We start from the raw sequence: 21,084 nt of genomic DNA on the forward strand, positions 1-21,084 counted from the left end.
GTAAGAGACGGAGGAAAACCCAGATTCAAATTTCCAAAAGAAAACTTAAAAGATGTTCCCATGTTCCTTGTATCAAATTACCCCTTTAATTTTTTATTTTTTTTTAAAGCTTCACATGGATCAAACTGCATGTGAGAATATACTCTAAAGTTAGAAGCAAGGGCAATGACTTAATTAGAAAAATAGGAACAACATATTGAACTATCAGAGTCTGAAATAGAACAACTGATTTTTAACTTTGCATACTTTGTAATACAGGCAATAGCAAAACAATAATCTTCCAATCAAAATTTCTACAACAATATTTCCAAGCCCTGATTGAATGATCAGAAGTTCTAAATAAGCATCAATTGAATAACATCACCTGTGAAAGAACTAATCGCTACGAATTTGGAGGGAAAACCTTTTGAATAAATTTCAAGAAGCGCTGTGAGTAGAACATTGGGTCAACAGCAGAGATGGACAATGAATCAAACTGGATGGATTTGTAGGCATGTTCAATCTTCTTAGTCATGTTGTAATCCTGTAAAATGTCAATGATACCCACATACAAGACAACGTCGTATACCTCATGAAACAACTGTGTTTTCTCTTCCTCTGCGATATGCTCTGCTCTTGCAGGCATGTTCACTCCGAGCTGGATCTGGAGCCTGTTTAAATGTAAGAGGAAAACACCATATTTCAAAAGTTAAAAGGAAAGGCATAACAAGGATTTGGGCACACTAACAGTAGAGTGGCATCATACCTTGCTGTACCTGGAAGTAGGAGATCTACTTCCTTATCACCAGCAGCTGATGCCCTTAATCGTCCACCCCTAACGTGAGGGCCCACAATAATATTACTATCATCACTTCCAAGTGGCACCAAAACAAGGCTCTGTGGGTAGTTCGATATTTCTTCTTCTTGGGTGTCTGCATTGCATCATTATCAAAGTATATCAGTCTGCATGCAATAATGGATAAGAAGCTGGATGAAGTAGGTTATGGCCACTTGCACTGTTTTTGAGTGCTCAAGCGTTGAATGTACATATTGAAGTGTAAGGGACGACCATTATGCTTAAACATATCAACCCCCCACCACCCCCCAAAAAATACAAATAAAAAAATTCATTAATAAGCCCCTTTAGGAGTTAAAGAGACCTCCTGTGATGTACTTACGCCAAGGCACAAGTTAATTAGGAGGTGTCAGTGGCAGAAAAAGTAATATATTCTGAGAAAAGGTGTTACTGGCTCAAAAAATTTCATATTCTAAGCATTAATGCCAATATCTTATGTTGGAGTAAATGAAGTATTCTTTCGAAAGAATCCTGTTATTTCTCTTATTTGTAGATTTCCCTAAAAACCCTAGCAAAACATGACCATTACGGCAACCCAGCCAAGTCATTTCCCTATTACTTGTCTTCTGATCTTATTGGGATTGTGGATATGTATGAATAGAAGAAGCATCTAATACAAATAACGCCAAGAAAGTGAATGACAAAACAGTGGAAAGTCATCACAGACTCTCTCTCCACAAGTAAAATCTTACATGAAGTGCACTTTTTGTTCACCTTTTTTAATTACAATTTTTTCAACTAATCTTCCTCTTTCCTCTTCTTGTAACTTATATTGTCATTCTTCATTTTAATTTTTCTGTTTTCCAAACATTTTGTTAATTAAATAAGTGTATGCCCCACCTAATCAGGAGCCACAATATCAACTATATCTTTAGTAATAGACACAAGCAACCAAAGGATAACAGGACCCCTGTACTTTAACAGTAGATGTAAGCCTACCATTATATTCTTATCTTTGAATATCACCCATGAAAACCTAAACAAAAATGCATAACTGTGTAAATATCCATCCATTTCTAACTCTTCCTAATTTTTGTTCTTTTCTTTTTCCCCTTCTTTTTGTGGGATAAGCAATGACAAGACTTTTGTTGACATGTATTTGTACACAGTTTCCATAATTCTCTCTTAGAGAGTGAGATCCAGTGATGGTTTCCAGAGCTAGAATTAAGGAACTGCCAACTGCCAACCTCTTTATAGGTTGCTTCTATTTTTTTCCCTCTTTGGAATCCCTTGTGCCCTAGGATTCCAAAGAGGAGGCTTCTATGTGAAACAGTTGTTGAAGAAGTATGAAATAGGTTCTTTACAACCTATTTAAATGTTTGAAGTTGATCCTTGAGCTTTATTGAAGCTCTCTTGAAGATTTGAAGCTCACCAAACTGCTCCTAGGTTTACCACCAGCTCCTGTTGCAGGCTCTGTTTCTCTCTCTCTCTCTCGGCAAGTGTTTGGACTTGGGGATGGGCCACCAGAATCGCCCAAGGGTGCTTGTTATGCCCCTTATGTTCTTTTTTGTTGATTGAAGAAGTTTTTTGAGCATTGCTCATTTTCGTGGGGTCTGCCAAGGTAAAACCGATACTGCTTCTTTCACTTTTCTTGCATTTGGATCGCAATGTGTGATTTCCGTGGTTGAAAAATGGTTATGGACAGCTTTGTTTGGAGTCTTTTTGTTTGTTTAAGTTGGTGTTGTTCCTTGGAGGGTGGAGTTTATCAAAGTTTGTAGTTATTTTCTCCTTGGCTGGGACTGGTTTCTTGTGTTGGATTTCATATTTGGGTTGAGTGTGTACTTTCCCCACCTGATTTGGATACCTTGGTTTATGGTCAAGTGCCATTTCTTCTACAATATGGTTGATTCAGAGGTCTTCGGGCTTGGTTCGGCTGATTCACAGCCTACTCAGGCAGTCCCTCTGTTTGTTTTTGAGAACCCACATACACAAATCTCCATTAATGTGAAGCTAGATAACACCAACTACTTGGACGGTCTCACTCCGTGAAGCTTTCCCTTAGGAGCAAAGGGAAATGTGGGTATATTGCAAGTGCTATTACAGCCCAAGAGCCTGGCTCTCCTGCCTGTCAGAAATGGGAGACCAAAAATTCCACAGTCATGACTTGGCTGATTTTCTCCATGAAGCCCGAGATTGGGAGGTTTATGTGAAAGGAAACTGCCAAGGCAATTTGGGATTGTGTCTCCCAGATCTTTGACATAGTGGGTGACTCTGCCAAGGTCTACCAGCTTCTCCAGAAAAATTATTACAATGAGGCAGGGTGACATGATCATTTCTGAGTACTATAATACCTTTGTTGGTCTTTGGGAGGAGTATGACCACTACAGGGACCTTCAATTAACCAACCCAGAGGATGAAGCGAACGTGTATCGCACTCTTGAGAAGGAGCATGTCCTCATTTTACTTGGTGGCTTGAACCCTAATTATGAGCCAATCAGGATCCAGATTTTAGGCCGGTCCCCTCTTCCCTCTCATGATGAGGTATGTAGCTACTTGCAAAGTGAGGAGACTAGGCATGTTGCCATGGAACCAGCATCATCTCTTGAGAGGTCTGCTCTCACTTCTAGTTCTCACATAGATGCCCATGGAGGTGGAAGAGGCCAAGGGCCTAACCGTGGGGAAGATAAACACAGATTTCAATGTGATCATTGAGGCAGATTTGGACATACTAAGGATAGGTGTTGGACTCTTCATGGTCGTTCTCCTGATACACGAGGTGGAGCTATTGGTACCCTTGGTGTCTGTAGAGGGGGAGCTCGACCACGCTCTGTGATGACTGAGGCAGATGCTAGGGAGTACCCACCTAGCACACAAGATGATTCTAGCTTGGCGGATGCAGTATTTCGCAGGGTCATGTCACATCTGAGTACATCTTCTACTCCTACAATGGCCAGCTCCTCTTCATCCTCCGCTTTGCAGGTCTCCACATCAACTTCTACTGTAGCCCAGTCTTGGGTTATTGACTCTGGGGCCACTGACCACATGACTGATACGTCTCATAATTATGATTCCTACACCATTTGTTCTGGCAAGGATAAGGTTAGGATAACTGATGGTTCCCTTTCCTCCATTTCTGGTAAGGGCAACATTCATGTTACATCATCCATTTCTCTTGCTTCCGTCCTTCATGTCTCTAACCTTACTGTTAATCTTTTATCTGTGAGTCATTTGACTAAAATTTTGAATTGTTGTGTCACTTTTTTTCCTTCTCATTGTCTTTTTCAGGATTTGGTGACGAAGAGCATTATTGGCAGTGGATGTGAGGAGAAAGGCCTTTACCTTTTTGAATCTTTTTTGCCCACAACTCAGTCCTATGTGTGTGGACGTAATAATAATAGTTCTGTGGATTTTGTTATGTTATGGCATCGTCGTCTTGGGCATCCATCTTTTGTTGTAATGAGGAAACAATTACCTCATTTATTTTCATCTTTTACTTCTTCTTATCCATATCATGACAATAGATCTACTACTCCATTTCATATTGTGCATACGGATGTTTGGGGACCCTCCCCTATTACCTCTTTATTTGGCTATCGTTACTTTGTTCATTTGTTGATGATTTTTCTCGTACTACTTGGACTGTTCTTATGAAGCATAAAAGTGATGTCAGTGATGCATTTAAGAATTTTTATCAGATGCTTCGTACTCAATTTGATACTCGAATTAAAACTGTTCATTCTGATAAAGGGGGGGGGGGAATACATGTTTAGTGGCCTCCAAACCTTCTTTACTCAATAGTATTATCCATCAGCTAGCATGTGTTGATACACCCCCAACAAAATGGGGGTTGTTGAGAGGAAAAATCGCCATTTATTGGAGGTCACCCGTAGTCTCTTATTTGGCATGCATGTTCCTAAGACCTTCTAGTCTGATGCTCTTCTCACTGCTTCATTTCTCATAAACCGTATGCCTACCAAAATCCTTGGCTCCAAATCTCCCTTAGAAACCATATCTCCACAGGTTTCTGCTTTCTCTCTTCCTCCCAAAGTCTTTGGATGTGTTTGTTATGTGCATGTTAACAAACCCTCTCGCACAAAACTTGATCCCAAAACTCTCAAGTGTCTCTTTCTTGGGCATTCTTCTACTACCAAAGGCTACAAGTGCTATCACCCTTCTTCTTGTCGGTGTCTCCTCTTCAAAGATGTCACCTTCCTTGAATCTGTCCCATTCTTTGCCCCTTCTCAGCATACTCTTCAGGGGGAGAATTGTGGAAGTCAACGGGCTGCTAATATTCCCTTTCTTTCTCCTCTACCTATCTCTCCTTTTATGCTTGACATTGGAAAACATAGAGCTGTGGATGTAGTTGATATTGATGATCAATCAGGTGAGGATGATAACAAAAAAGAAGTGGTTGTGTACAAAAGAGGTAAATGCTTGAAGGGAAAGAAGACCTGCCAAGAGTCCTCTTTGGATCCACATCCTGAGACCCATTCTCCTCAGTTAAGTGACACCTTCCTATTGCTGTTAGAAAAGGAAAAAGGGTTTGTACTTATCCTATAGCCCAGTTTGTTTCCTATGCTGCTCTCTCTCCTGCAGGTCTTGCCTTTAATGTTGCTCTCTCTTCTGTTTCCATTCCCAAGAATGTCACTGAAGCTATGTCCGACCCAAAGTGGAAACAAGTTACGTTTGAGGAGATGATGGCACTTGAGAAGAATGATATTTGGCAATTGGTGGATCTTCCTAGGGGATGAGTCCTAGTTGGATGCAGATGGGTCAACACAATCAAGTATCAATCTGATGGTACAGTTGAAAGGTACAAGGCACCGTTGGTGGCCAAGGGGTACAGTCAAGTCTATGGAATTAACTATCAGGAGACATTTGCTCCTGTGGCTAAGCATAACTCTATATAAGTTTTATTATCATTGGTTGCCAATAAAGCGATTCTAGCAGGCTATTCTGAAGAATGGGTTTTTCTAAGGTCAAGCTGACCACACTCCTTTTACCAGGCGAGGTAATGGTACCATCACAACCCTTATTGTCTATGTTGATGATATTGTGGTCACTGGAGATGACAGAATGAGATAAATAGGTGAAGACTTACTTGGCTCAACAGTTTGAAATCAAAGATCCGGGTCCTCAAGTATTTCTTGGGAATTGAGGTATCAAGGTCTAAGAGAGGAATCAACATATGCCAATGGAAGTTTGTTCTTGATTTGTTGACAGCATGGTTCAAGATTTCGCGATATTTCGGTTAATTTTAGATATTTCGACATGTCCAAGACGAAATGTCTAGGCGAAATCGGATGATCGCCGGAAACACGTCGGAAACACCTTCTTGCGAGATTGTAAAGGATTTTTTCACTGTTTAAGGTAAATTTTTTTTCCTCTAAAACTATTTTTTGAAAATACTATGTAAGAGTGTTGGATGGGATGATATTAATATATTTAACACGGAGGCCGATCTACAACCTCACGGGTCAATTTTTTTTTACATATGTATTTTATATTTTTAATTTTCTTATTTTAAAATTGATTTTCCTACAACAAAATAGGAAAAGTTAGAGTAATATAAATTGATGAGAGCAATTTAGACAGGCGATCTACGCTTCACGAAAATATTTTTCTACCCATAAATAATTATTTTTATTTTTGAAAATTAAGAAAATATTTATAAAAAAAAAAAAAAAGAGAAATAAAAAAGGAAAAATATTAGGTTTTGGTTTGAAAAAATATGAAAGTAATTTCTACATGTTTTGAAGTGCATTAGATATATATTATGTTTAATCATTTTGATTTTGTTGTGTTAGGTCAATATTTATATGAAAATTATTTATAAAAAATAATTTTTAATTATGAGAAAAATATTAAATAGGTATACAATTGTTTTAGTATTCTCAAAGTATTAATTGAAGTACTTTTACATTAAGTTTTTAATTATTTGTTTTACTTACATTGCAATAAACAAGTATTATTATGGCGGATCGTGAAAGACAACGTGCGAAAGGAAAGCAAAAGGTAGGAGAAAGTAGTCAATAGAGGGAGCAGAGGCCAGCCAGGCAGCCTAGGGGTGACTGCATGGTTACATGGCACTCCAATTGATGGGGATAAGAGAAAATTATAATGTAACTATTGTCACATGAAGTTTTTGAGAGGTGGGTCCAGCAGACTAAAACAACATCCGACTGGAGGATCTAAAGATGTTGTAGGTTGTCATATGGACCCTATTCAAGTAGCTAGGGAAGTTGGTGACAGTTTGAGGGGAAAGAATAAGAGGAAGGCTGACAAGAAAAGGGTAAGGGAACAACTTGAGGAGACAGTGAGGAGTTTAATGGGAGGAGGAGAAGGAGAATACCATGATGATGACTCTGGTGATGATGACAGTAATGACTCCATCTATATGCCTGATGATATACAAACACCACAGGAGGTTAGGGACTTTCGACGGTCTGTTTCGAGGAGTAAAGTTAGTTTTCGAGATGATCATGGGAGTAGAGAGTAGGGGGTCATGGAGGAGTTGGCACATCTGGAGGTTCTAGAGTTGGTGGGTTATTGAATCCTTTTAAAAGATCATAAAGTATGAAGGCAGCTCCAACACCTCTATCTGTACTAGTACCACCATTGGCATCAGATCCTAAACTACATAGGAAGAAGGGAAGCACTCAACCAAAAATCAAAGGAGCATGGAAGAATATAAGGGGCTATACCATACCATCCCAGCAAACACCGCACAAGGCCCCCATTATGATACCATGATTGATACAATTGCAGAGGTTGGCCCAGGGTTCAAAGGTCCCACCCCATATGAGGTAATAAATGTTTATTTACCTCAATGGAAGTCTGAGATTGATGAATACATTGGTGAAATGAGGAGTATGTGGGAGACATATGGGGTGACTATAATGACAGATGGTTGGACTGGGCCTACAAGAAAGTCTTGTTGGAAAACACATTCCTCTATAAACTGATTTTGATGATAACAAACATTTGGATTAATATTAACACTCAAATGATCAAATCCTTAAGCAATCCTCATAGCCAAGAGATGGAAAATACCAAGCACCTAGGAAGGACTCGATCAACGGAGCTCACATCAGAAGAGTTAAAGAAAAGACGAAGTCTGAAGATTGAAGATTGAAAAACATCTCTAAAGGAAGCCAAGAACTCACACTCACAAGACAAATACCGTCTAAGAAGATTCAAGTGCACATAGAACACATTCCGTACACGTGCATATCACATTGCATTTACATGGTTAGAGACTCTAGGAGGAACTCATTTACATGCCCTAGACTCAAGAAACACGGCCATTAAAGTGTTGGACAAAACCCCATGAAGTCCCAAGCAAGCTGGACCAAAAATCCCCTTGACAGACAGTCAAAAACAGGACATCTATCTGTATGTCGACCTACAGCACTTATAGGTCGACCTACAGACTATTAAAGCCATTAACCTGTTTTCAGTGGCCTGTAGGTTGCAACCGACAGAATTATAGGTCGATCGACACTTGTAGGTCGATCAACAATCGACCTACAGCCCAAAATTAGTCTTAACAGCTAGTTTTTCAACGGCTAGTTTTTTATGGTCGACCGACAACTTTTATAGGTCGACCGACAGTCTAAAAATATGACTGTTTTATTATTTTATATCTGTTGGAGAACAAACAAACTCCAACTTTTGGCTTTATAAAACACATCTTTTGATAGAAAAAGTGCATAGAACATTTGTGAAAGTGAAAAAGAGAAAATTTATCATTGAGCCAAGTTATTCAATTCAAGCTCTTCAAAGAGATCTTAATCATTCTCATTCATATCATTGAGCACCATCACTCAAAGGGTAAAAGTGTCACTACTCTTTGATAGGTATTTATACCAAACTTCTATTGTATTTACTTGTTTATGCTTTTGAATTGATAAAGCATTATTGTATTAATCTAGACCGTACTTAGATTAGTACAAGGACCCTCTCATCCTTAAGAGATTGGAAGGATACTCTTGTCTTGGAACTAAGATTGAAAGGATACTCTTGTCCTGGAACTAAGATTGTAAGGATCCTCTTATCCTGTTAAAAAGAGTTGTAAAGGTGTCATTTCCCCACCTATTGTATTGAAAGGGAAATACTAGTGGAATTCTCTCAAGGTTGAGAGGAGTGGATGTAGGCTAAGTTAGCCGAACCACTATAAATCTTGTGCCTCATTTACTTTTGCTTTTTACATTGCTATATTTAATATAAGTGTGCAACCAATCGAAAAAGAGACAAAATCCACTAGTGGTAACCTATTCACCCTCTTCTAGGTTACCCAACAAGTCCATCATCAATTTTATGGTCTATTGTGATGGGAGGATAGTTTTCCTCAAATTTGTGGATGCATCCAAAGAAATAAAGGATGCAAAATACATTTATAGCTTGTTAGAGGAAGTGGTTGAAAAAGATGTACGAACAGAGAATGTTGTCTAGATTGTAAGGGATAACAAAAGCAACTTCAAGAAGGCCGGTGAGAAAATAATGAATAATAGTAAGTACCGGCTCTTCTGGACTCCTTATGCGGCCCATTGCATTGATCTAATGTTGAAGGATATGGGGAAGTTAAAGTTGGTAAAGATTGTGGTGGAAAGTGTAAGACAAGTCACCAACTTTGTATACAACCACTCCTTTGCACTAAATCTATTAAGGGAAAAATATGGGGGTGACTTAGTGAGGCCGGGCATCATTAGATTCGCCACAAACTACATTGCCCTAAAAAGCTTTGAGACAAAGAAGGCCGGGTTGAGATCTATGTTTGCTTCTGAGGAGTGGTTTGGATGGAAGGGTTCCAATACCGCAAGTGGGAGGGAAGCACAGGCAACCATGTCCTCTGAGGAATTCTGGACAAAGCTGGCAAAGTGGTGAAAGTTTTGGAGCCAGTAGTTAAAGTTCTACATATAGCGTACTCCGCTCTCAAGGGCCCCACCATGCCAGTCCTATGCTGCCATTGACTTGATGAAGGATAGTGTCTACAATGTGGCTCCTCGTAGTAGCAAGCACTTCTTGGATATTATCAATGCTCGCTGGAAGAATCAACTTATGCATCCATGGCATAAGGCTGGTGTGAGTAATTTTGTTTATGTAACTAATTTATATCTTAGTAATATTACTCATTACCTATGCATTTGGCAATATCTCATTCCTATATGTCAATTTTCAGCATACTACTTGAACCTCAAATTTCAATATAATAATAGGCTTGGGTTGGATACTCAACTTATTGATGCTGTGAAACTAGTAAAAAAGTTGGAGCCAGATGGTAGACTACAATCTATATGCAACAATGAGGTAAGTCTTATAATTCATTTGGAATATAATTAGCAAGTAGTAATTACTAATTAATAATGAGTCATTACTAATTTTCCCTATGGGTATAGATGAAGATTTTTAGGGATGCATTGGGGAGTTTTGGAACCGATGTTGTAGTACAAGGCAGAGCACGTGGTGGTGCTGGTACTCAATTCAATATCTTATTCTTTTAAATTACATATGTATTAAAAGTTGAAAGTTGTGAAAAATTTGACACGACTTTTTTGGTTGTAAACTTGTAATGTAGCTGAATAGTGGGTGTTGTATGAGGAATCGGCTGAGAATTTAAGGAGAATAGCAATCAAGGTCCTTGCCCAATTATGTTCCGCATCTGGCTGTGAAAGGAATTGGAGTATATTTTAGCTCATCCACTCCAAGAGGCGCAACAGATTGAGTATGGGTGATAGGTAGGGAGGATCGAGTGGGCATTGACGTGCCCCATCTTTTGACGCACATACCACTCCATTGTCATCAGATTATAATGCATCACAACCTCAAGGTGGATATGGATATGGCTATGGATATGGGCAGTTCGTTGGGGACTATGACTCCCAATCCCAGTACCAGCTCCAAGAACGTATTGGATCATCTTTTGTGGACGACATCTTTTCATACTCTAGCTACCCAACTCACCAGCCATACATGCTGCCAACGCTGACATCACATCATACTGGATCAGTGGGTAGTCATGGTTCTTCTTCCCAGTCACAGATTGGTCACCAATATCCTAGGATAGGTTACGTTCAGTATGTTGATGACTCCATTTACATGGCAATTGTGGATGACTACACTCATTTCTTCTCCGAAACTATACCGTGGTCCACTTATGTCCTTCAAATAGAGAGCAATGGACGTCGACTCCAGCAGAGCATGAGTGGGGTCGATCTAGGAAGGCATAACAATTATTATTAGGATTTGTTTCATGACAGTTGTGAGTCTTGTGAGTTGTGAGTTTGACTTCTGAGTTGTGAACTTGTGACTTTGTGTATTGACTATTGAGTATTGAACTAATGATTTTATGCACTTATGAATTTTTTAGTTTAAAGTTTAAAGTAAAGGCTACATTTGACTTTATTTTTTATTCATTACTTTGTTTCAATTTGTTATTATGTCTTTGAGTACTTATACAATGTGTATTTAACAATTTATACATCAGGGTTCGACCGTATATTGTCAATCAAGGGTGCAAACCCAAAACACCACTTTGAGTTCACTGTTTTGTAATATGAAGGTTTAAATGTGTTTATTTAGCTTAAATAAGGGTGTACATGAAGTATCAGGCTTTAATATGGCCAAAAACCCATCGAGATGGAGTGCCAAAATATGGCAGAAAAAATACCATATTTCGGCAAAATTTCGGTATATTTCGGATATCTCGACCAGCCCGAAATGGCGAGATATCGCGAGATTTTAAACTATGGTTGACAGAGACAGGGATGTTAGGCTGCAAACCAGTAAATTCTCCTATTGAGCAGAATCACAAACTAGGAGAAGATTGTGGTCCCTCTCTTGTTGATGTGGGAAAGTACCAAAGGCTAGTGGGGAAGCTTATTTAGCTTTCTATGACATGCCCAAACATTTCTTATGCAATGGGATGGGTGAGCCAATTTATGCAGGCCCCCAAGAGTGGACATTGGGATGTTGTGTATTGCATTCTTAGATATTTGAAGTCTTCTCCAGGGAAAGGACTGCTATACGCCAGGCACAATCACTTGAAAGTGGAAGATTTCACTGATGCCAATTAGGCTAGATCCATCACGGACAGGAGATCTACCTCTGGTTACTGTACATTTGTGAGAGGTAAATTAGTTACTTGGAGAAGTAAAAAACAACCTGTTGTAGCCAAATCCAGTGCAGAGGCAGAATTTAGGGCTATGGCTAATGGAGTGTGTGAACTCATATGGTTGAAATGATTGGTTCAGGAATTGGGGTTTGACACTGAAGGTCCTTTGAGGCTCTACTATGATAACAAGGCAGCTATCAGCATTGCTCACAATCCAATGCAACATGATAGAACAAAGCACATTGAAGTGGATCGATACTTCATTAAGCAGAAGAAAGAATCCGGCTGCATTTGTACCCCTTTCGTGAAGACTGGTGATCAACTGGCGGACATCTTCACCAATGGGCTTACCTCTCTTCAGTTTGGTACCCTCTTATGCAAGCTAGGAATGCATGACATTTATTCTCCAGCTTGAGGGGGAGTGTTAGAGTTGTAAAAATTATGTAATAGAAACTAGTCTTTTGTCTAGTTGCCTTATAATGTATTTTCTCCTTTTTTTTTTTTTATCCTTTTAACCTTTCACCTCCCTAGGGAGGTAGATATAATATTTCCCTTGTTATCAATGAAGTAATATAGCTGTGGAGAATCCTTTCCAACTCAACACATTACAACCGAACCCTCTTCTCTTCTTGTTCTTCCCTCTTCCTCCTTCAACTTCCTCTCCTTCTCTTACTTACATTCATAACCTAAAATCCAACTTAAACAGGATGAAGAACAATTAAGTTAATTATCTTCCCAGATGCTTTACTAGGTGATTATATAAGGGGTGATCTAAATGGACATGTTGGAAGAGATCATAGAGGATTAGTGCAAGGTTTTAGTTAAGGAGAAAAGATATTATAGAGGGTGATCTGAATGGACATGTTGGAAGAGATTATAGAGGCTATGAAGGTGTACATGGAGGATATGATTTTGGAGAGAGGAATGAGGAGGGGATCTTAGTTTTAGATTTTGTTGTGGCTTATGATTTATCTATTGTAAACAATTACTTTGAAAAGAGAGAGAACTAGAGGAGCCTTTAGTACCTTCAAAGGTGGGCATCATAGAACCAAATTGATTTCTTCCTAACTAGAAGGTCTAATAGATTGTTACATAAGTACTGTAAGGTTATACTAGGCATTGTTCAAGGTCTCGGTTTTGGACCTGGTTTTGGCCAGGCAGAAAATCGAGTTGGGCCAAGATCTCAGTGAGTTGGTGTTTTTATTTTTTTTATATTTTTTATAACTCAAAGCCAGGTTTTTGACCTAATTAGGTCATGAAACTTGGTATACAACCTATTTTGGGCCATTTAAACACAATGGCACTATCAGATTTTGAAATATTAAAGTCCAAATAGGAATTTGACTTCAGACCCTAGGTTGGTAGGCTACGACGTACTAATAGGCCCTATTCTTTTCTTCTTTTTTTTTTTAAACCCGAACTTAACTGGGACCCGGGGCAGCCCCTAGAATTTTATTAATCAATCAAAAGAATCAAAGAATACAAGGGGGGGACATCCCGCCTTACCCCTTTCCCAATCACTTAACCACTCCAGTACGCCCTCAATGAACTGACCCATACAAGCGAAAAGGAGACCTGCTAGAACTTGAAAGCCGGCAACCCAGCCTTGTCTTCCCTAATGATCCTTGCAAAGCTCCTCCCAAGCAGGCTGTCCTGGGAGTAGGTGAGAGAAGCGCTTGTATTACAAACTTTTCTAGCCAGCCAATCTGCCGCTCTGTTGCTTTCCCGAAAGGCGAAGGACACTGTGGCCTGTGTCTGAATGACCAGTGCCAAAACCTCCTGGAACCAGTACCATCCTTTCCATAAGTTATATCTCTTGAGGTTGACCATACTTACAGTAGTAGCCGAGTCAGAGTTTACCACCACGTCTGCATATCCTAGCTCCTGACATAATTTCAAGCCATCCCTTAATGCTCTGAGCTCCGCTATGGCATTAGTGCACTCTCTATAGAAATTTGCAAAGGCTGCCAGCAACACGCCTAAGTGGTCCCTAATCACCCCTCCTCCCGCACCAATCCCCGGGTTTCCTTTACAAGCTCCATCAACATTTAATTTCACAAACCGCAAAGGGGAACGCCAATAGATCGGAAGGGGCTGTATCATCCTTGCCCGAGGGGCTACTAGTCTAAAGCACTGAAGAATTAAGGTATCCCTAGGGGACCCCAAACCACCAACCTTAGGGGGATACTGAACCTCCCTTACCCATCCCTTGATACGTTCAATGATGGAGGCTGCACTACGACGTTTTTCCTCATGCCTTTTGTTATTCCTCTCTTTCCAAAGTTCCCAGACAATCAGTGCCGGCAAAATGCCAATGATGTAGTCACTGAGGCTCTTGTGACCCCCTGCGCCTTGCCAGAATAAAATCCGACTTCTGACATCTTGTGTGGCCAAATAAGGGATGTCTAAAAGCCGTGAGAAATACTTCCACACCTTCGTTGCCGTTCCGCCAGCACCCAAACAGTGGTCTGCGGTTTCCCTCCTTGGCTGTCCACAACAATTGCATCTTGATGCTAAGGGGATGCCAAGGGCCATAATAGCATCATCAGTGGGAATTTTACCCACTAGAAGCTGCCAAACAAAAAACCCCACTTTCAAAAGCACCGACTGATTCCAGATCCATTTAGCAAAGGATCTTTCGGGGTCCCTCTGCCTGACTAATAGGCTCTATTCTACACATAATTTAGTAGTAGGAAGCATATAATTAATGTAAAATACCGAGATAATACTGAGATCTCAAGTCGATACTGTTTCCTTAACTCGTCCTTTGTCTCGTCTCAGACCTTCAAAAAATTGAGATATCTCGGAGATCTCGGGTTCCATGATACTGGGGGAGAGCCTAACCACACAACATAGATTAGTGGTCATAGATATGTGCCTCATTACGTAGAATCGTAAGAAAAGTGGGTTTATTTTCCCTAGGAGAAGGTAGTGGAACTTATACCTTGAAATCATTTACTAATAAAGTGGTCAAACAAGGAAAGTGGGACTTTGAAGGAGACACTAATACGATGTGGAATGATACTTGTATTAGGAAGATTGCTAAAGATGTCCTAGGTGAATCGAAAGGAAAACATCTTTCCTCTAGGGAGACTCGGTGGTGAGATGATGAGGTTCAAGCAACCATTAAGACTAAGAAAGTTAGTTTTGAGACAGGGCAAAGGACTACGGATGTAGATGATCTAAAATAGTATAAATTTTTCAGAAATGAAGCTAGGAAGATTGTAGGAAAAGAAAGGGTGAAAAAATATGAAGATCTTTATAACAATCTGAGCACAAAAGAAGGGGAAAAAGATATTTATAAGATAGTTAAAATGAATTAAAGGAAGAGTAGAGATCTCGACCCATGTTAGATGTATTAAAAGTGAAGATGGTAAAGTACTAATAATGGATGAGGACATTAAGGAGAGATGGAAAAATTATTTCTACAGCCAACTAAATGAAGATATTTAGAGTAATAGTATCCCGGAAGACTGCATTACCCATCAAGACACCACATGTCGTAGATACGTACGAAAGATTAGGGTATCCAAAGTAAAAGAAGCTTTAAGGAGGATGAAAGTAGGCAAGGCACTAGGCCCAGATAAAGTCCCAATATAAGTGAGGAAGAGCTTAGGAATCTGTGGTTTATATTGGCTAACCAAGTTATTTAATAAGATTATGAGCACAAGGAAAAAATGCCAGATGAATGGAAGAGAAACATTATGGTTCCGATTTACAAAAATAAAGGTGATATTCAGAATTGCAATATGGGGTTGATCTTGGCGCAATGGTTAAGTTGTGCTATTGCAACCTGTTGGTTGCGGGTTCGAAACTTGGAAATAGCCTCTCTTGCGAAGCAGGGGGTAAGGCTGCGTACATTTTCCCGTCCCAGACCTTGCAGTAGTGGGAGCCTCATGCACTAGGACACTCTTTTTTTATTTTTTATTCAGAGTTGCAATAACTATAGAGACTTAAAGTAATGAGTCATACTATGAAATTATGGGAGAGGGTTATTCAAACCCGCCTAAGACAAAAAACTACTATTACGGAGAACCAATTTGGTTTATGCCAGGAAGATTCATGACAAAAGATATTTACTTCGGAGACTTATGGAAAGATTTAGAGAATGCAAGAAGGATCTTCATATGGTTTTTATTAACCTAGAAAAAGCTTATGCAGAGTCCCTAGAGAGTAAATTTGGCAAGTACTAAAGAAGGGAAGTGTTTCTAGTAAATATGTGGACATAATTAATTATATTTATGATGGTGTGGTGACTAGTGTAAGAACTATGGGGGTTCAAGGTAGTGAATTCCAAATTACAAATGGGTTACATCAAGAATCATCTTTAAGCCCTTATTTGTTTACGCTTATCATGAATGATTTAACCAGAGACATTAAAGATGAGGTTCCTTGGTGTATGCTTGTTGCTAATGATATTATTTTGGTGGATAAGACAAAAGCAGGGATTAACGCCAAGTTGGAGTTATGGACATCAACCTTGGAATCAAAAGATTTTAAGATAAGTAGAATGAAGACGGAGTATATGGTGTGTAACTTTAGTTACACTAAGATAGATAATGAGGTGGTGAAAGTTGATGACTGAGATTCCGCAAAGTGATTATTTTAGGTATCTAGGCTCAATCATAAATAAAGAAGGTGATATAGAGGATGATGTTTCATAGAGAATTAAAATAGGATGGATGAAGTGGAGAGCTGCGTCCGGAGTGTTGAATGATCGACATATTCCTTTAAAACAAAGAAAAATTTTATAGGACAGTCATACGACCGGCTATGATGTATGATGCAGAATGTTGGGCAGTTAAGAAGTATCATGTAGATAAACTTAGTGTAGCGGAGATAAGGATGTTGAGATGGATGTGTGGCCAAAACTAGGAATGGTAAAGTAAGGAATGATCATATTAGAGCTGATTTGGGAGTAGCTTCAATACATGGTAAGCTACGAGAAAGTAGTTTGGAGTGGCATGGCCATGTTCAACGGAGGCCTTTGGATGCTCCAGTACGGAGAAGTGATTTGAATCATTGAAGGAACTAAAAGAGCCAGGGGCAGACCTAAAATGACTCTAGGAGAAGTGAGGAAATACATGCATATTTTAGGCCTTGTATCAATTATGACCTCGAGCTGATTAGAGGGCAAGGATCCATGTAGCCGACCCAATTTAGTTGGGATAAGGCTGAGTAGTTCTTGTTGTATGCTTTGCTAGGTGATTGATGGGTCCCCATCCTATACATCTCTCATGTGGGCATGCATATATGGTCGATATGAGGATTCACCAGGAGGATAATTTAGAGTTCCCCGTCTCTCTCTTTTGGGGGTTTGTTTTTAGACAAAGGATGACAAGAACTTCCTGGATTAATTATCATTTTGAGAGATGACAAGGAATGAAGAAGAACATGGAAGTAAAGAGAAAGGATGGGGTGGTTATTTACCCTTCAGAACGAGGTAAGAGAAAAAAGATTCTTTTGGAGTGGTAAGAAGAGAAAGAAATATAAATGTCTTCTAAGATTCAGAAAACCGTACCCTTTCTCCAGACAGCAGCTAAAGCCTAAAGAAAAGCATTCTCACAACTTATGATCTAATATCAAAGAATTTCTGCTTGTTCTATGTTTATCTCTTTGCATGGAACTGCCAAATTAGTATCTCACTTGTTTATCCATTATCCTAACAGTTTTGAGGTTTGGGCTGCAGTTCTTTATGAGATAAAATTTGAGTTGGGTGATGCCTACATCCATAGCACTTATGGAGCTGGTAAATGTTAAGAGGGGATGGAAGAAACTCTAGTTTGTTATGCCAACAGCAATTACTTGGAGGTTGTAGCTTGAAAGGAATAACAGGCATTTGAGAAACAACTGAACCAGACTAGTGGGTACTTTTGAAAGCAAAAATATGTTACTTTATAACTTTGGGCTCCAACAGGTAATAGTGTTCAAAGACCTTTCAATTTCTCAGATTAGAACTGACCAAAAATTTTTCTTATGAAGCTTCCTAGTCATTTTTGTGTAGCTTAGTTGCAGACGTGCAGTCTTGTATGATATAGCTTCCACTTACTCTTACAAAAAAAATCTTTGTCACTTATACAGAAAGAAACATCTGAGAGTGAGAGAAAACTTTAATTCAAACAGATGTTTTTCTAGTCCTGGAATGTCACTCATGGAAAATGTGATATTCTTGAAACAGAGATGGAAGAAGTGAAGTTTCTTGAATTTATTAATAGAAAAAATAAATTTCTAAGACCTAGGCAGTCAACATCGTAAGAAGAAATACATCACTTCCAATCCTTTATTGCATACACATTGAATTCAAAAGATTTTAGGGTAGTCAGAAGTACTAGTAATGTAATGGTTATTAAGCATACCTTCTTCTGCAAGAATTCCCAATCCATCTGTTGATAAATTTCGACGATAAGATATGAGAGAACGGAAATGTTGTGGGGCTCGATAATGAACACCCAACAAAAGGCTGTAATCCATAATATGTTGTGTTTCCAAAAATTTACAATCAGTCTCAATCTGCCTGCACAGGAATGGGTATATGGGAAATAAATTACCAGTGCAAGCAACGAAGTTTCAAGTTTTATCTAGTGGAAGAAAAAAGAAAGAAAGTTGAAAGGTAAGAACCATAGGGGATATAATTAAAACAAAAAAAGAAGTAAAAAAATTAATTTCCTATGTAAATTCCTTTTGTCAAACAAATCCTACTTTTATTCCCACATGGAGGGATGGCACACTCGAACCACAGACCATCTGTGATATGACCCCTAGATTACTACGAAACTGCTCATATCCGATATGACCAAACATGGTGTGTGGCTGTAGAACATATCCTGGATCGACTGATCTGTACCCTCTTTTCAGGTTGCTGATTGTCATGCCAATTGTATTTCATCCTTCACACATGAAATGAAACACAGTTTATTTGTTGCAGATAAGAGGGGCGGGGAGAAGAGAGATCTTTCTCACCCAGGATTTACAATTCATGCAATTGAAACCTTATTTCAGAGAAATATGCTTTACAAGTTATGCAATTCATCCCCTTATTTTATTAGAATATGATTTTTTCTCAACCTCTCCCTCTAATTTCAGCCATTCATACATTGTTCTATATTTCATTGAATTCCAGCATTGATTAACAAAATTTATTTGAGTAGTCCTTTGCACCCCTTCTCAAATTATTTATTTTCTCCCTTGGAATTGAAAGATCCATGCAGCAGCTTTCAATATTCGGTGAATTCTTTGAGAAAGCAGAAACTATCTTTCAATCTTTATTTCTCTCTTCCAATTCTCTGTTGATCAACCTTAAAAACAGGAGAAAAGCCTTGATATCTCTCTAAGTCTAGCCAATCTCGTCATCATAGTTGAGTCCATTACCCACAAAGTCATGTCCTCAAAACCATAGTTCAAAAACTCGACGAGATCGACCTAGTCGAGACGAAACTGCATACGAAACATTGGACTTGCAATGTTTTGATCGAGACAACCAAGATTTTGGTACTGTTTGTACCATCTTGTCGAAATGATACAAACCCCTATATAAAAAGACCAAATCATGAGCTTTAAGTTCAAAATTTCGAACTCATTTTGTTTGTTTCATGGGTTTCGACCTGGAGAAGGAGGGGAAACCTAGAATCTTGAATTTTTTTGCCACATCACCACTCAATGCTACTGGAATACACTACCGGGGGTTGCCACATCAATACGAAGAGATCAATTGCTGCTTACTGGGGAAGATTCGACTACATTCAACTATTTCAGGTAAACTTACTATTCCCAAACCTATTTTTTGAAAAAAAATATGACAAATAATTGTTGTATGGAGGTAGATTTTTTATATGTCAAACACTGGAAGCCAATCTACGACGTCACGGTTTCAAATTTTTTTTTTCTAGTCCAAATTGATTTTCCTAAAACAAAAATGTGAAAAAATTAGAGTTACTATAAACTGGATGGGGCTCAATTACATATATGTTCATCACCGTTGGCCGATCTACAGCCTCACAGTGTCGGAAATTATTTTCAGCAGGTAAATAATTATTTTTAATTTCCAAAATTATGAAAAATATTTAAAAAATTCAGAAAAAGGGGAAAAATAAGGAAAATATTCTGTTTTGTTTAGAAAAATAAAGGAAATTTATGATAGAGCAATTGAAGCGCATATGGGGCTTCAAATGCTGTACCATATTTGGTTTTCTTGTATTAGGCCAATATTTTATTGAAAGAAAATTCTGAAAATTATTTTTAATCATGACAAAATTGAGGGTTAGGGGAAACATAATAAGTGCCTACATAGTTGTTTTCGTGGTCTCAGTTTGATGTTTCTCAATTAAAAATGGCTTCTTTTTTCTTTATGCAACAGTAAGCAGGTGAAATAATGGCTGACAAGGAAGGTGATTGGGGAGGCGATAGGGGAAGAGGCATGGGAGGTGATAGGGCAGATATGGCATGGCTGCATGGTACTCCCATTGATGGTGACAAATGAAAAACACGATGTAACCCTGTCACAAGACGATGATGTCAGGTGGGGCCCCAAGACTGAAACAACATTTGGCTAGGAATGTCACAGATGTGATGGCATGCACCATGGTACCTGTTGAGAATTGAGATTGCTAGGGCCATAGCTGAAAGCATGAGGTGAGGGCAGAGGAGGAAGGCAGAAAAGAAGAAGGCATGGATAGGATTTGAGGAGGCAGTTCATGCAACCCGCCCAGTACAGCGGATTATTATAGTGATGATGACAGTGATGACCCTGTGTATGTGCAAGATGATGTGGAGACAGAGGCAGAGGCTAGAGATTTTAGGCGGCACAGGCGAGGAGCAAAGCCACCTTCCATGAGGAATGGGATAGACACAGAGGAGGAGTTGGTCCATCTACAACAGATGGCAGGTGGTAGTAGTAGTGGAGGAGCTGGTCTGTCTAGTAAGCAGCATTTATTTCCCTTCAAGAGACCTCAGAGTACTAGGACAGCTCCACCTCTACCTCCACCTTCAGTTTCAGTGGTCCCACCACGAGTGGACCCCGTACTACAGCAGGAATCCAGCATCTACAAGAAAAAAGCCAACAAGCAGCGTAAAATTAAGGGGATGTGGAGTAATATGAAGAGAATGATTGGGGAGGTGTGTCTGAGTGGTTATTATTCCACAGCATCCTAACAAATGTCACTACAGGACCCTATTACCAGACGATGCTAGATGCGGTTAC

At 39.2% G+C, this 21,084-nt stretch overlaps 1 protein-coding gene across 2 annotated transcripts in view; it reads right to left on the reverse strand.

The window, feature by feature from the left end:
* Nucleotides 1-212: 212 nt before the first annotated feature.
* Nucleotides 213-21,084, reverse strand: part of LOC122655835 (phosphatidylinositol 4-phosphate 5-kinase 9-like) — a 91,235-nt gene continuing 70,363 nt past the window's right edge. For both annotated transcript variants that reach the window (XM_043850196.1, XM_043850197.1), the window contains 3 exons: nt 18,245-18,402; nt 746-911; nt 213-650 (listed from right to left, as the gene is read on the reverse strand). In XM_043850196.1, the coding sequence (XP_043706131.1) occupies nt 383-650; nt 746-911; nt 18,245-18,402 (592 nt within the window). In that variant the 3' untranslated portion in view covers nt 213-382. The remainder of the gene's footprint in view (nt 651-745; nt 912-18,244; nt 18,403-21,084) is intronic.

Source organism: Telopea speciosissima, chromosome 3 (assembly GCF_018873765.1).
Source record: "Telopea speciosissima isolate NSW1024214 ecotype Mountain lineage chromosome 3, Tspe_v1, whole genome shotgun sequence".
NCBI lineage: Eukaryota > Viridiplantae > Streptophyta > Magnoliopsida > Proteales > Proteaceae > Telopea > Telopea speciosissima.